Source organism: Mesoplodon mirus (genome assembly GCF_964341445.2).
Source record: "Mesoplodon mirus genome assembly, chromosome: 3".
Lineage (NCBI taxonomy): Eukaryota > Metazoa > Chordata > Mammalia > Artiodactyla > Ziphiidae > Mesoplodon > Mesoplodon mirus.
Window position 1 is genome coordinate 165,503,107 of NC_138978.1, and position 15,863 is coordinate 165,518,969.

The following is a 15,863-nucleotide window of genomic DNA, read 5'->3' on the forward strand; positions in this document are numbered from 1 at the left end:
AGCTAAGTCCTGGCATTAGTAACTCGGTGTGTTCCTATCCCTACCTGTCTGGTAGGTCTTCAGGCCAGTTTTCCAACCTCTTGGCCTCATTGTCTTGCTTCTGTCGGACTAAATAATCTCCAATGCCATATTTCAGTCTAGTCTGTGATTGCAATTTAGAAACAAGTAGGTCAAACCATAGGACAAACCAGGTGTCTCAAACCCAACAAACTTGAAGTCACCAGCTTCCACCCTAAACTATACCTGCTTGTGCTTCCACTTCAGTGAATGGCATTCTTTTCTACCAAGTTGCCCAAATTGGAGACCAGGGATGCTTCCTAGAATTTTCTTGTCCCTAACATCTAATCCATCATCTAGGGCCACAAATATCTCAATTCCGTCCTCTTTTTATTATACCCCGTCACAGCCTAACTATTTCAGTCATCCATTGTAATATCAGGCCACCATCTTCTTGTTACAGTAGCCTTCTTACCGGTTTCCCTGTTAGACCAGTCAGAGTCATCTAACTAATTAGTCTTAAGGCTAATATGGACTTCTGATCATATAGCAGCAAGGTAATTCAGTGGCTCTGCAGAATCTATTGAATAAATCTAAAGTCCTTAGCACATCATTACAAGGGCAGTTCACTCTCCGATTTTGTCTTCGCTTAGGTGGTTAGGCTGTACCCACTCTATATGCTTTATCCTCCAAAATTTAACTCCTTGTACCTCCTTAAACAAAACGCATTTTCTCCCATGCATCTGGCCCTTCAGACTTGCAACTCTTTCTCCCAGAAGTGCCTCTTCCCACATTACTGCCACTGGCAGACTCTTACTGTTACTTCCAAGTTTCAGCTCACACATGACTCTCCCTTACACTCCCAGGCCAACCCGACGTTCCTTCATGTAGCTCCCACTGTATATGTGCATACATCTTTTAAAGCATGCATCACCTACTATCCTAGTGTTTATATAGTTGTTCACTCTCCTCTAGACTATGAGAAACTTTCTCTTCTATGGAATCCCAGTGCCCAGCAGTAGTCACACATAGTTGGCATTCTACAGAATGAATGAACGAAATGATGAATAAATGGACAAATGAATGGATAGATGAACTTGGCTTGAAAGTTCAGCTGCTTGGACTTCCCTGGTGGCACAGTGGTTAAGAATCCGCCTGCCAATCCCCGGCTGCAGGGGACATGGGGTTTGAGCCCTGGCCCGGGAAGATCCCACATGCCTCGGAGCAACTAAGCCCGTGCGCCACAACTACTGAGCCTGCGCTCTAGAGCCCACAAGCCACAACTCCTGAGCCCGTGTGCCACAACTATTGAAGCCTGTGTGCCTAGAGCCTGTGCTCCACAACAAGAGAAGCCACCGCAGTAAGAAGCCCACGCACAGCAAGGAAGAGTAGCCCCCGCTCGCCACAACTAGAGAGAACCTATGTGCAGCAACGAAGACCCAGCGCAGCCAAAAATAAAAATAAATAAAATAAATAAATTTATATATAAAAAATAAGTTCAGCTGCTTTCCTCAGAGAAAATTAATAAAAATTGGAAAATTCGATTTCTTTTCTGGAATCAGGATTAAATCTAATAACAAGGAATCCTATGCAATGCCTGGCACATTGTAGGTACTAAGAAAAATGTAGTGTTCCTTTCTCTTCCTTTCCCAAAGCTTTCCTTCTTGATTCCTCTCTTGTACCCTCATCCTACCTACACAGTTACCTCTCGCCCAGGATTTAGAGAGTAGAAACTCTCAGCGAATGGTCTGAAATGGCATTTAGAATGTTTGTCATCATACGTATTGTCATCAGTACCTTTGGAAGGAAAAGCTGATCAGGTTGCTCCCCTGTTTGAAACACTTTGATGGTTTCCTGTTGCTCTTAGAATGTGACACCCACCCCCACATGGTGTCCTAAGGACTCTCTGTAATCGACCTGCCACCCTCTCACTTTCTTAGCATCTCTTTGCCCCCACCTCCACTCTGTCTCTTACAGCAAGATGAACTTTTTCTCAGTTGATTTTAGAAGTCAAGTTTCTTGCAGGCTAAAGTCTTCTTAATATTGTTTTTTCTACCTGGAATACTTCCCCAAGCTTTGTGACCGGATTGCTCTTGACCTATCCCTCCAAGCTCATGGAGGCCTTCCCAAACTCCTCTGTGAGATTGGCCCCCTCCTTGTCCCTCCTGCCACCATTTCACTCTTTTTGGAGCCCTTATCACAGTTCTGGTTATTTATATAACTTTTGTTTGTTTATTACTTAGCTGTAAGACAATGCAAGCAGGGGCCATATATATCTTATGCACTGTATCCTTAATGCTTAGGACAGGAAATCATCCCTACAGGTACTTAGCCAATAATAGTTGATTGAAGACTGTAAAGCAGCAGCCATGATGTCCTCTTTATTCTGCTCATCTCAAAGGATGTCTGTTTTCCTAGTTAAAAAAAAATACACCTTTTGATTTGAATTTGGTTTAGTCAGGTAAAGCGTAAAGTGAGCACCTACTGTGAACTGGTATTCATCCTGGGAGCTGGTGGATACGGTGTTAATCAAGAGAGCTTGATGTTTCCATCAAGCCTGAGATGTAAAATCCGTCCTGTTACCCATTTACTAACCTGTGACCATGAGCAAGTTACCTAACCTTTTGGACTCTAAGTGTCCTCCACTGTGAATCATGATAACTGTCTAACATGGAGCTCAAATTAAAGTGTTACTGAACCAAACTCGGGTCTGCTCACCCACGCACAGTAAAGCCAATCTACTGACAACAGATTGTGGTGAAGGAAAATGCAGCGTTTACTGTAAAGGTGCCAATACAAGGAGGACAGGTGGCTTGTGCTCTAAAACCCCAAACTCCCCAAAGGCTTTCAGGAAAACAATTTTAAAGCCCAGGTGAGGGAGAAGGTTTGCAGGGTGTGTGATCAACTTGTGCACAATTCTCTGATTGGTTGATGGTGTGGTAACAGGCCGGTGTCCCAGGGGTTAACATTATCAGTCCTTCGGCACCAGGAGGCCTGAGGGCTACTTGCTCATGGTCATCAAGTAGTTAACATCTTCCATTTGCTGGGGGGTTTTCACATCTGTAAAACAACTCAGGAAGTATGCATCAGGTACTATTATCTAGGCCCTTCAGAGAGGAGCTAAAGCAGAGGATATGGGGGAGGGGGTCTGCCCCCAGAAGGCCCCATACCATCTGCTCCCTTACAAAAGTGTTAGCATTTAAAGGGCTTTGTATCCTTAGGTAGGTTTATTCCTAGGTATTTTATTCTTTTTGTTGCAATGGTAAATGAGTGTTTCCTTAATTTCTCTTTCATATTTTTCATCATTAGTGTATAGGAATGCAAGAGATTTCTGTGCATTAATTTTATATCCGGCTGCTTTACCAAATTTATTGACTAGCTCTAGTAGTTTTATGGTAACATCTTTAGGATTCTCTATGTACAGTATCATGTCATCTGCAAACAGTGACAGTTTTACTTCTTCTTTTCTGACTTGGATTCTTTTTATTTCTTTTTCTTCTCTGATTGCTGTGGCTAAAACTTCCAAAACTATGTTGAATAATAGTGGTGAGAGTGGGCAACCTTTTCTTGTTCCTGATCTTAGTAGAAGTGGATTCAGTTTTTCACCACTGAGAATGATGTTGGCTGTGGGGTTGTCATATATGGCCTTTATTATGTTGAGGTAAGTTCCCTCTATGCCTACTTTCTGGAGAGTTTTTACCATACATTGGTGTTGAATTTTGTTGAAAGCTTTTTTTGCATCTACTGAGATCATATGTTTTTTCTCCTTCAATTTGTTAATATGGTGTATCACATTGATTGATTTTTGTATATTGAAGAATACTTGCTTTCCTGGGATAAACCCCACTTGATCATGGTGTATGATCCTTTTAATGTGCTGTTGCTAGTACTTTGTTGAGGATTTTTTCATCTATGTTCATCTGTGATATTGGCATGTAGTTTTCTTTTTTTGTGACATCTTTGTCCGGTTTTGGTATCAGAGTGATGGTGGCCTTGTAGAATGAGTTTGGGAGTGTTCCTCCCTCTGCTATATTTTGGAAGAGTTTGAGAAGGATGGGTGTTTGCTCTTCTCTAAATGTTTGATAGAATTCACCCGTGAATCCGTCTGCTCCTGGGCTTTTGTTTGTTGGAAGATTTTTCATCACAGTTTCAATTTCAGTGCTTGTGATTGGTCTGTTTATATTTTCTATTTCTTCCTAGTTCAGTCTCGGGAAGTTGTGCTTTTCTAAGAATTTGTCCATTTCTTCCAGGTTGTCCATTTTATTGGCATATAGTTGCTTGTAGTAATCTCTCCTGAGCCTTTGTATTTCTGCAGTGTCAGTTGTTACTTCTCCTTTGACAAAAGACCTGTATGCAGAAAACTATAAGACACTGATGATGGAAATTAAAGATGATACAAACAGATGGAGAGATATACCATGTTCTTGGATTGGAAGAATCAATATTGTGAAAATGACTATACTATTCAAAGCAATCTACAGATTCAGTGCAATCCCTATCAAACTACCAGTGGCATTTTTCATAGAACTAGAACAAAAAATTTCACAATTTGTATGGAAACACAAAAGACCCCGAAGAGCCAAAGCAATCTTGAGAAAGAAAAATGGAGCTGGAGGAATCAGGCTCCCTGACTTCAGACTATACTACAAAGCTACAGTAATCAAGACAGTATGGTACTGGCACAAAAACAGAAATATAGATCAATGGAACAGGATAGAAAGCCCTAGATAAACCCACACACATATGGTCACCTTATCTCTGATAAAAGAGGCAAGAGTATACAATGGAGAAAAGAGAGCCTCTTCAATAAATGGTGCTGGGAAAACTGGACAGCTACATGAAAAAGAATGAAATTAGAACACTCCCTAACACCATACACAAAAATAAACTCAGAATGGATTAAAGACCTAAACGTAAGGCCAGACACTATAAAACTCTTAGAGGAAAACATACGCAGAACACTCTATGACATACATCACAGCAAGGTCCTTTTTGACCCACCTCCTAGAGAAATGGAAATAATAACAAAAATAAACAAATGGGACCTAATGAAACTTAAAAGCTTTTGCACAGCAAAGGAAGCCATAAACGAGACAAAAAGACAACCCTCAGAATGGGAGAAAATATTTGCAAACGAAGCAACTGACAAAGGATTAACCTCCAAAATATACAGGCAGCTCATGCAGCTGAATATCAAAAAAACAAACAACCCAATCCAAAAATGGGCAGAAGACCTAAATAGACATTTCTCCACAGAAGATATAGATTGCCAACAAACACATGAAAGGACGCTCAACATCACTAATCATTAGAGAAATGCAAATCAAAACTCTGATGAGGTATCATCTCACACCAGTCAGAATGGCCATCATCAAAAAATCTAGAAACAATAAATGCTAGAGAGGGTGTGGAGAAAAGGGAACCCTCTTGCACTGTTGGTGGGAATGTAAATTGATACAGCCGCTATGGAGAACAGTATGGAGGTTCCTTTAAAAACTAAAAATAGAACTACCATACGACCCAGCAATCCCACTACTGGGCATATACGCTGAGAAAACCATAATTCAAAAAGAGTCATGTACCACAGTGTTCATTGCAGCTCTATTTACAATAGCCAGGACCTGGAAGCAACCTAAGTGTCCATTGACAGATAAATGGATAAAGAAGATGTGGCACATGTATACAATGGAATATTATTCAGCCATAAAAAGAAACGAAATTGAGTTATTTGTAGTGAGGTGGATGGACCTAGAGTCTGTCATACAGAGTGAAGTAAGTCAGAAAAAGAAAAACAAATACTGTATGCTAACACATATATATGGAATGTAAAATAAAAGTTGGTTCTGATGAACCTAGGGGCAGGATAGGAATAAAGATGCAGATGTAGAGAATGGACTTGAGGACATGGGGAGGGGGAAGGGTGAGCTGGGATGAAGTGAGAGAGTGGCATAGACATATATACTCTACCAAATGTAAAATAGATACCTAGTGAGAAGCCGCCATATAGCACAGGGAGATCAGCTCTGTGCTTTGTGTCCACCTAGAGGGGTGGGATAGGGAGGGTGGGAAGGAGACGCAAGAGGGAGGAGATATGGGGATATATGTATATGTATAGCTGATTCACTTTGTTATCCAGCAGAAACTAACACACCACTGTAAAGCAATTATACTCCAATAAAGATGTTTTTTAAAAAATAGGGAAAAAATAAATTCAGGGCTTTGTAAATTCTAAAGCTCTACACAAATCATAGTGATAACAGAGAATCCCTGCTCCCTTGAGGCTCCCAATCCAAGGAGGGGGGTCAGTATGGACTTCATGTCATCTCTTCTAACCTGGGATGGATGGGACATAGGATACTGGCTTTGGACTTGGACATGTTGATTTTTGCAGGATTATCTCTTCTTTTTCTTATCCTCTTCTCTTTTTTTCTTTCCTTTAATTGTTTGGCCTAAAACTTTCCAGGATAGCTGTTTCATTTCTCTAATTTATCCATTATGTGTGGGTGCGGTGAGGATGAAACAGAGGGAAGAGAATCAAAGGAAAAGCAGAGGCTGCAGAGGTTGAGCTGACCTGGAGAGAAAGCCCTGAGCTTGCCCTGCGGCTGTCTCAGGCTCTCCCCAACCCTGGGCTGGGGTTGAAGCAGCAGGGCCTCACACAGGGCTCAGTGCCTGTCAGGACTCAGTTCCTCACCAGGGACTTGCCCCTCTCATAAGTCCTGTTCCCGCAGTGATCTAATTGTATCTTGTTGTCCTTTAATTGAATAGTGAATATCTGCTGTGAAACCACTGTATGTAAAGAATTACTCTAGGTTCTATGTTATTTACAAGCTTCTACATAAGACCCAACCCCGTCATTCAAAGACAAGAACAGTTGCTGTTCTTTATTGATGACTAACATGTACTATTTATATGCAACTAATGTGTGCATAGCAGAGGCACTATGCCATGCCCTTTGGCATGTATTTATTTCATCTAATTGTCACAACATCCTTATAAGGAAAGTGCTGTTTTTATCCCATTTTACCATTGAGGAGCCTGAGTTTATGTAATTTGCCCAAGGTCACATGGCAGTGGTTGGCAGAGCTGGAGTTCTCACCTAGAGGGACTGCCCTAGAGCACAACTCTTAGCCTGTGTGTCACATGGTTTCTACCTTCTACGAGGAACGAGAGGTCTAATGCATAATCACAACCCAAAGCAGAACTGCAAAAATAGTGTAAGTGAGATTCAAGACATGCTGAAGGAATGCAGAGGAAATACTGGGGCAGGGTGAAGAGGGCAGAGAAGGATGCTCAGAGAGGCATTTGAGAAAAGGCTGAGTGCCTCTGGCCTGAGAGAGAGTGGTCAAGACTGGCCCTGCTGAGCGTATGGGGAAGAGGTCATGTCTCTAGAGCCCTAGGTGTGGAATGATGGTGCGGAATGGGAGGGAGGGAGATGCGAGGTGGAATGAGACTTGATTCCAAGATGACAGCCCTCAAGCACAGGGATGAACTATTATGCTAATGAGACAGAGACACCCTACAGGTCCTACAAGGTCCAGGCTTCCCAGAAACACTCTTCTGGGGTAGAAGTAAATGGAGACATGGTGCTACAGGCTGCTGACTGGAGTTATTTAGGGCCAAGCAGAGCCCTGATGCTGTGTCTCTTGACTCTGGGGACCCAGCCCTGGCTCCCTGATGCTTAATCTTTTCTCTGCCCCCTCTTGCAGCTCTTGCTGGAGGCCACCATGAGCTCCCTCTGGTGCTCCGGGACCGGAGATGTCATCGAGGACTGGTGTCGATGTGACCCCACTGCTTTCGGAACTGATGGACTCCCTGCCTGTGCGCCTCTCCCACAGCCCGTGTATGATTCCCTTTCTTGGCCTTTCTCTTGCTTGTGTGTCTCGCCGTTATTCTGCAAACATATTTTAAAGAGCGTCTACTCTTTTCCAAGCAATGGACTTGGTACTGGGGAACAGAAAGAAAAACATGGTGCAGTACCTGCCTTCAGGGTGCTTTCAGTCTTCTAGGGAGGCAGGTTAACCAATTTAACAGTAGCAGAAATGGTAGGATAAGAGTTATATGAGACATTTAAAGACAGTGTGAAAAGGGAACAGTCAAGTCTGAATTTGAAGAATAGTGAAGGCTTCATAAAGGACATAGCACTTGAATTTCTCCCCAAAGGTGGAGAAAGCAGGAGAGCACGGCTAGAAGAAAAGAGGGGTAAATGTAATGTTCCCATGGAGGAAGACAGAGGTCAGTAATAAGACCTAGGACAGCAATACACTTACTGGGTGTCGGGCACAGTGTGAAGCAGTTAGGTACTGTTATCACCCCCCACCCCCACCCTTTAATAGACAGGGAAATGGATTCAGATGGCCTGAATAGTTTTTCCATGGTCATAGAGCAGGAAGCAGGGCCATAGCTAAGAGACTGTGATCTTAACCATAATACTATAGTACACAGAGGATACAACTCAGAGATGACCTTGGGTAGAACCAGCAGGGTTTGGTGACTGATTGACTGTGGGAGTGAGAGGAAGGAAAAGTGGAGAATGGACTCAAGACTTATGACCTCAGTGGGAAGATGAATAGGCTACAGCTGAGAAAAGAAGTGTCCCAGGATAAGCAGGTTTGAGGAGGAGGTTGGTTCCCTTTGGACCTGCCTGAGAATTATAGTGGGGCAGTCCTATAGAGATAGTCAGCAGTCATGAGGAAAGATGATCTGGAGCCCTATAACAAAGCAAACACTCGAGATAAGAAGATTGAACTCAGCCCCAAAGAAATGAGAAATGGAAGCACAGCTATGAGAAAGGACGCTCCAGAATGACTGTCATCTGGGAAGAGCAGAGGGTCAGGGATGTGCATTCAGGGGCATCTGCCTTTGAGGGGTGAACAAAGTACAAAGGGCTGCAAAGGTGGCTGAAAATGAACATGTCCAGTTTTCATACACTCGGAGGAAGGCTGAACAGAACTGGCTGAACTCATGTAAAGGGCGGGAACCCCTGTTAGCCTCGAATGTGGCATCTGCCATGGGAGTGAAGCACAGAAATGTTGTGTCTAATAACGAGGGATGGTAGGATGAGCTGGAGGAGCCTGGATTGGTAAGGCAAAGAGAGCCCAAAGGGAGGATCAGGACTCAGTAACTGGAGGGCTGGGTAAGCAGGAGCCAAATGGCAGGAGGAAACCAGCAAGTGAGAGGCTGGTCTGTGTGCATACTGCTCTCTGGTCTGTTCCATGAAAGTGTGGGTGGGCATTAAAGGGCCAGGACTGAGCAGGAAGAACATTGAGAAAGAGGAGAACAGAGTGGTTCAGGGTCATCACAAGCCAATGTCTTCTTTTGTCTACAGGCCTTCTCTAGGTGGGTCATTTTAGACACACCAGCTATTGGCTTCTTGCTCTTTACAGCCATGACTTAGACCTCGTAGCTCAAAAGAGAGTCAAGCTCATTATTAGTAAAAGGTCTTTCTTTTGGCAGAAAGGGAACTCTAGAAAAGGAACTTCTAGGCTGATTCACCAACTAAGAAAGCTACCTTTGACACACAACGCTAAAGCTACCAAATTGTTATCATCAGGTGGATGCCAGATCCAGCCATTTGTGTCCTAGGGCTGATTTCATTTCTAAATCTGCATTTACTAAATGTCATAGCAAAAGAGATCAAATTGGGCTAAATTTCCATAAACAGGAACATCTACAAAGGACTTCACTTTTCTTGTCAACTCTAATCACTTCTTCCAGCAGCAAACCGTAATTTCTTGAATATTTATCGGTAGTTGGATATAGGAATGCACTCCAGTTTTACACAAGCCTGTTTAAATCATACACACTCCTATTTCTCAGTAGAGGCCAGCCTTAGTCCATATTTTCACGGAATCTGAGTTCTCAGTAAGGCTTAGTTACTTACTTAAGCTTCCTAAGGCTTTTTTCTTCAAAATAGTCCTTGGCATATGATTCTAATTAATGAATATCCGCACTGTTTTGGGTCTGTTCCATCTTTAATGTCATATGCAAACTATGCACTCCTTCACAATAAGCCACTAAAGAGCATGTGGTTTGTGTTATTTTCCCACCAGCTGAATTCCTTACTCTTGCTCCCACAGCTTCCCATGATTTCTTGTTAAAGTTCTTATCACACGTATAATTTGTATGTTGGTCTAGTGACCACTCCATAAAAGAAGGGGCTGGAGTTGGCTTTTGCACCAGTGCATCTTCAGCACCGAGCACGTTCTGAGAAGTAGTGGGTGCTTAGTAAATATTTGTCGAATTGAAATTGAACATTGCTTTGATGGGATCCATCCACGCTACCTTGCCTGCGGATCCTTGAGACCAATGACACATCTGGTGAGCTGAGTGGAGGCTAGAGCACCAGGATTATGGGTGGCCATGAGATACGGGAGCCGAGGTTGGGAATGAATGGCAGAGACTCATGTAAGGGAGGGAGGCTGGCGTGAGATAAACGGGGAAAACTCCCGAAAGCCAGTGGTCTAGGAAGAAACGGGACAAGAAGCAAGTGAAAAACCTAACACACACACATGAAGTCAGAACAAGGCAGAGAATGGAAACCTCTTGGATCATTAGAAGATCCATGCCAATGAATGTTAATAGTGTTTATTGAGTCTCTACAAGGCATAAAGGGTTATGAGGTGGCAGAGTGGTCAAAATGGACAATTTACATGACACAAGGAGACAGTGAATTGGGAAAAGCAAGGAAAGACTAGACTCTGGAATCAGGATATTCATAAAAACCCAAGAGTAAAGACAGAAACTGAACTCAGAACCTGAGTGTGCAGACGTAGGACAACGCCCTGAGGAGAACTTGACATGTGTCAAACTTTCTCTGGCCCGGTAAAGCCCCCTATGAGCATTACCTGCAAACTGAGCACATGTTAGTACCCGTAGCAAGAGGGGAAGCCAGGGTTCCACCAGCAGGGCAATCCTGTAGTGTTCTCGAAGCTGAGCTGACTGTCCTTCTTAATGCAGAGCTCTCCCAGACATCACCTTTAGTGGGCCTTGGTATGAGCATTATAGGCACATTTTCTTATTTTTCAAGAGCAAACCCAGGAATTACATTTTCAAGCCCTATAAAGTGCTACTCCAATGGCCCTACCCACTAACCCTGTAAAATGCAGGCATTCATTCATCTTTGACTCACCTGCTTATTTATTTATTTACAAATCTATGTTGAGTTCCCAATTCGTAACAGGCACTTAGATGAACAAAATATAGACTTAAAGGATCTTCAAGAATCTTTATTTTACAGTGAAGGAGACACACCCTCAAAGAAATCATCCTAGTGGTTGGTTAAGAAAGGTTAGAAAGAAGAGTTTATGCTATAATAATAATTGAGAACGTGGCCAGTGGTGGTATCATAAGATATCACAGGTCTCAGCTGGGCCCCCATTTCATGTTTCTTGCTGTTTGCACTTAGGCTCAGACTCTCCACGGTTCATGAGCCCAGCAGCACCCTCGTGGTCCTGGAGTGGGGACACTCAGAGCCTCCAATCGGGGTGCAGATTGTAGATTACCTCATCCGTCAAGAAAAGGTCACTGACAGGATGGACCACTCCAAAGTGGAGACAGGTGAGCATCTCCCACTTCATAGGTTCATCTTGATCCAGGGTGGCAAAAAGAAAAGAAAAGGAAAATTTTCTGCCTCCTGGCTTTGCCCTGGGTCCCCAGTATCCCCGGGCAACGTAGGAGGAGCAGGGAGAAGAAGCAGCAGCCATCTTTTCCATTTGAGAGTTTTTGCATAATGAGCATCTGACAAAGTCTTGTTTTAATTTTGTTTTTGTTTATAAAAGAGGTGTCCATTTCATTGTCTCTAGGCACACAAAGAAACAACACTACAGTACACTAGTTATCCTAGCCCACAATTAGGAAACAATTCTGTGTTAACCACTGCCATGATTACAGAAAAAAGTTTCTTTGCTAATAATCCCAACTCCCCGCCCCATCCAGGCAAAAGCATGTAGAAACAGATGTGCTTATTACCCCATGTCTTGTCCTAAAGCAAACCTTGCTTTTGCCAGGTACAGCTAGAAGAGAGACGTCTTAAAGGAGTGGAAACACCCCATGAAAAATGTTTCATGCCTTAGTATTTCACTGTCTACACATAGGGAAAGGTGAACATACATCATTCCTAAAACTGACGCATGAGTATGGGCACCAGCAGGATGGTAGCATCCACAGTCTAGTGCAGGGTAAATAGCTTCTGGTGAAACTATCACTGTGGCTTGGAAACATATGCACTGCCTTTGGGCATGGAGAGCTGGCTACGGCTTCTTCCGAGGCCCTTTCCTGATGCGCACAGGTACTGCAAAGGTCTGGCAATGACCATTGACCAGAATAGTTGTTTTCTGCCCAAGCCAAGAACATGTCATAAAAGACCTCGCAGATGTGCTACGTACATCTTGCCTTGGTAGTCTCAGCTAACTCTGGACAGATGGCTCCAAACTGATTAAATATGAAACAGAAAAGACCATTCCTTCTGGGTCTCCTTGCCCTACTAGGAATTTGAGAAGACTGGGGACCAAGTGATTTTAATGTTAAATTCTAACGGAGTCAATCCCAGCCAGGTGTTACTTGGCCATCCCTGTTTCTCATGCCTTTTCTTTCTTTCTTTCTTTTTTTTTTTTTTTTGCGGTGCGCAGGCCTCTCACTGTTGTGGCCTCTCCCATTGCAGAGCACAGGCTCCGGACGCGCAGGTCCAACAGCCATGGCTCACGGGCCCAGCCGCTGCGCGGCATGCGGGATCTTCCCGGACGGGGACACGAACCTGTGTCCCCTGCATCGGCAAGTGGACTCTCAACCACTGCGCCACCAGGGAAGCCCCTCTCATGCCTTTTCCATTCCTTCCCCTCTGGGCAGAAACGGTGCTGAGCTTTGTTGACGACATCATCTCCGGAGCGAAGTCTCCTTGTGCGATGCCCTCTCAGGTCCCGGACAAGCAGCTCACCACCATCTCTCTGATCATACAATGCCTGGAACCTGACACCATCTACATGTGAGTGACAGACACCTGTCTGGTTATTCCTTACCCTGAATGCCCCCAGACTTTTAGCTGGTTCCTTTTAGCTACTTGAGTTCCTTTAGAGACTTTGAAAAACATGAGTGTCTCAAGTCTTGTCTCAATCAGCATTATAGAGAACCTTCTCGGTACTGGAGGCGGAGGACCAAGAAAGATAATACAGTCCCATCCTAGTTTGCATCCTAGTTTGCAACAGATAATATAGTCCCATCCTAGTTTGCAACATATAAACAACTAACGTTAACATCAGGTAGATTGAAATTAAAGCTAGATGTAAAAGAGCAAGGAACCTGTTGTAGAAAAGAAAGAAGTGATTCTTTCTAACTAGAGAGGACGTCATCTGAATTAGGTTGTGTAGAATTTCAGTAGGAAGCATAACGTTGGAAAAGGCACACCGGGCAGAGGAAACAGCAAGGGCAAAGGCAAAGAGGCATGCTATGGTGAGCGGCGAGTAGACAACAGGGTAGAAGCAGATAGTGAATAAAGGGGATAGAAGAAAGTGAGCTCGGGAAAATAGAGTGAATGCTGTTAAGTCAGAGGAGATGATTAATTTTGTTTTGGAGGAAAGGAGTAGAATACCAAGAATTCTGCGCTAGTGGCATTGAAATAGATAGTTTATAGAGGTGAGAGATGGTCTTTCTTCAAAGAAAGTACAGCGAGCTCCTGTATTGTGGCACTTGGAGCAGCTCTATTCTTTCTGGTAGCTCTTCCCCGTTTCCCTCGGTGCTCTGGGAACAACAGTAAAGTATTTGCAAAGCAGACATAAAAGACACCAAGGGAGGAGAGATAGTGATGGAATCTAAGTCATGACGGGAGAATTGCGGGGGGGCGTGGGTGGGGGGCGAAGGCAGAATTCATAGCGATGTCGTTCTGGGACTCTTTGACCCCATCAGTATGAAAAACATTTAACAGTTTACAGATGAGGTCACGGGAACAAAGTCAAGGTTTCTGGAATAAATCATTTCCATTTCCATAGTGGAAGAGTTCAAAGATGAAAAGCACTAGAAATGTGAGTGGCATGGATTGCAAGACGAACTTAGATGCTCAGGCTGAATTTCTTCAGCACAGGAAGGAGATGTAACCAAGGGGCCAGGCTGATGAGGGTAAAACACATAAAGACAAGTGGTATTCTGGAGGGGTTGGAAAATATAGAGAGACGTAAATGATAACAGTAGGACAAGGATTCTCATCCGCTGGCCTGAGATTTGGGCATTCTGGCCCTTCATTAGGAGGGGAACAGGTAAAAGGAACAAAGATTGGGAACACGGAACTCCTAACCCGCTGTAAATGCCTCAGACTCAGTGAAACTGGAATTGCCATTTATAATGAGGGCTCAGTAATTCCTGTCACTAAGTAACACATGTTAATTAGGAATTTCAAAGTTCCTACAAGCACGAGGCTGGCATGGTTGCCCGTTAGGAGTGCCAGCCCTTACCCACTCTGGGACCCTCCTCATATGGGCCTGGGTCTGGCTACATTTCACAGAGACCCGAGGCCGATGGCTTCTCCCACTCTGCTATCCTAGGTGAGCTTCTAGTGTCTCCCTCTTAAGTCTTGTAAAACACAAACGTTCTGTCAAGATGGATTGCTGAGGAAATTAAAGAGACAGTGCACTGGGCAAAGGGGGAAAAACAGCCAATCTCCACTAGGTGGCGCTGCAGATCATGTGCAGAGAGCATGCAGGCGGGCCTGGGAGAGACGTTCCTCCTCGCAGAGCCATCGAGTGGACCAGAGCTTCAGTCCCTGGTGCAAGGACAGGAGCCCTGCGTTAAGAGTTGAGAACACATGGGCCCCAAACCTGATTTTGTTTCTAACCACTAAGTGATTAAGCAGAACACTGAACGTTTCTGCAACTAAGTTTTCTTATCCATAATATGGAGGAAGGCAGCCTTCATTTATGGAGGGTTCACTACGTGTAGGTGCTTCTGGGAACCACCACCCCCAACCCTGTGAGATTAGGGTTATTGTTCCCATTTTATAGATGAGGAAACTGAGGTTCAGCAACACTGAGTAACTTCCTCAGAATCACACAGCTTGTTGTCTGGGTGTGGCGGGTGGTTAAGAATTGAATCAAGGTTTGCATTCTCTTATCTGCGTCTCACTCTCCAGCCAGTCCAGGCTACTGGAAGGATCAAGCATGATCTTATAACTCACGTGCAAGCATAGAGCTGGCTCTTCACCTGGGGTCCACGGAGGCAGAATGGCCTTTCAGTATAGATGGCTTACTTTGTCATCCTATGCACTTTAATGCATTGGAAAAGCATTATTCTGAGAAGGGTCGACTGTACAAAAACAGTTAAGAATCCCTGGTTAAAAGAGATCTTAAAGTGTGTCTGGTACTCTATCTTCATTTTACAGATGAGGAAACTGAGGCCAGAGTGGGGAAGTGACTCCCCGGCCTTGTAGCCTACCACACCCCACCACAGCGTGCACTCACAGCAGAGCCGCTGCCTTAGGGGGCATGAGACAACGAACAGATAATTCAGAAAAAGGGAGTGGATTTGGAGCCATCCGTAGAAACCACCACACCTGGAGGGGGCAAGTGTGTAAGTCCCAGACAGAGACAGTCAGCCCCTGGCAGGAGGCCCAAGGATGCTCCATGCACTTCAAGTTTCAGTCCTTTAAAACATCAGCCCTGGAGCCAGAGCAGGGCTGCATTGGTTCACACACACACACACGCACGCATGCACGCACACACACGATATACATGTCGTCACACAGGCTCTAACAACAGGCTGAACAGTCCCAGCAGCCAGGCAGAGGTGGAAAGGGCCCGGGAGCTTTGGACAAAACAGTGAATGGACTTACACATTATCCCTCTGGATTGGGAGCAGGGCTTATCTCTTTTGTCCAGTAATTCTGG

At 44.2% G+C, this 15,863-nt stretch overlaps 1 protein-coding gene across 2 annotated transcripts in view; it reads left to right on the forward strand.

Annotated features, from left to right (window-relative positions):
- ASTN1 (astrotactin 1) overlaps window positions 1–15,863 on the forward strand; it is a gene marked incomplete at both ends in the record, with an annotated part of 326,987 nt that overhangs the window by 290,692 nt on the left and 20,432 nt on the right. For both annotated transcript variants that reach the window (XM_082612742.1, XM_082612743.1), the window contains 3 exons: window positions 7,704–7,837; window positions 11,402–11,553; window positions 12,841–12,976. In XM_082612742.1, the coding sequence (XP_082468868.1) occupies window positions 7,704–7,837; window positions 11,402–11,553; window positions 12,841–12,976 (422 nt within the window). The remainder of the gene's footprint in view (window positions 1–7,703; window positions 7,838–11,401; window positions 11,554–12,840; window positions 12,977–15,863) is intronic.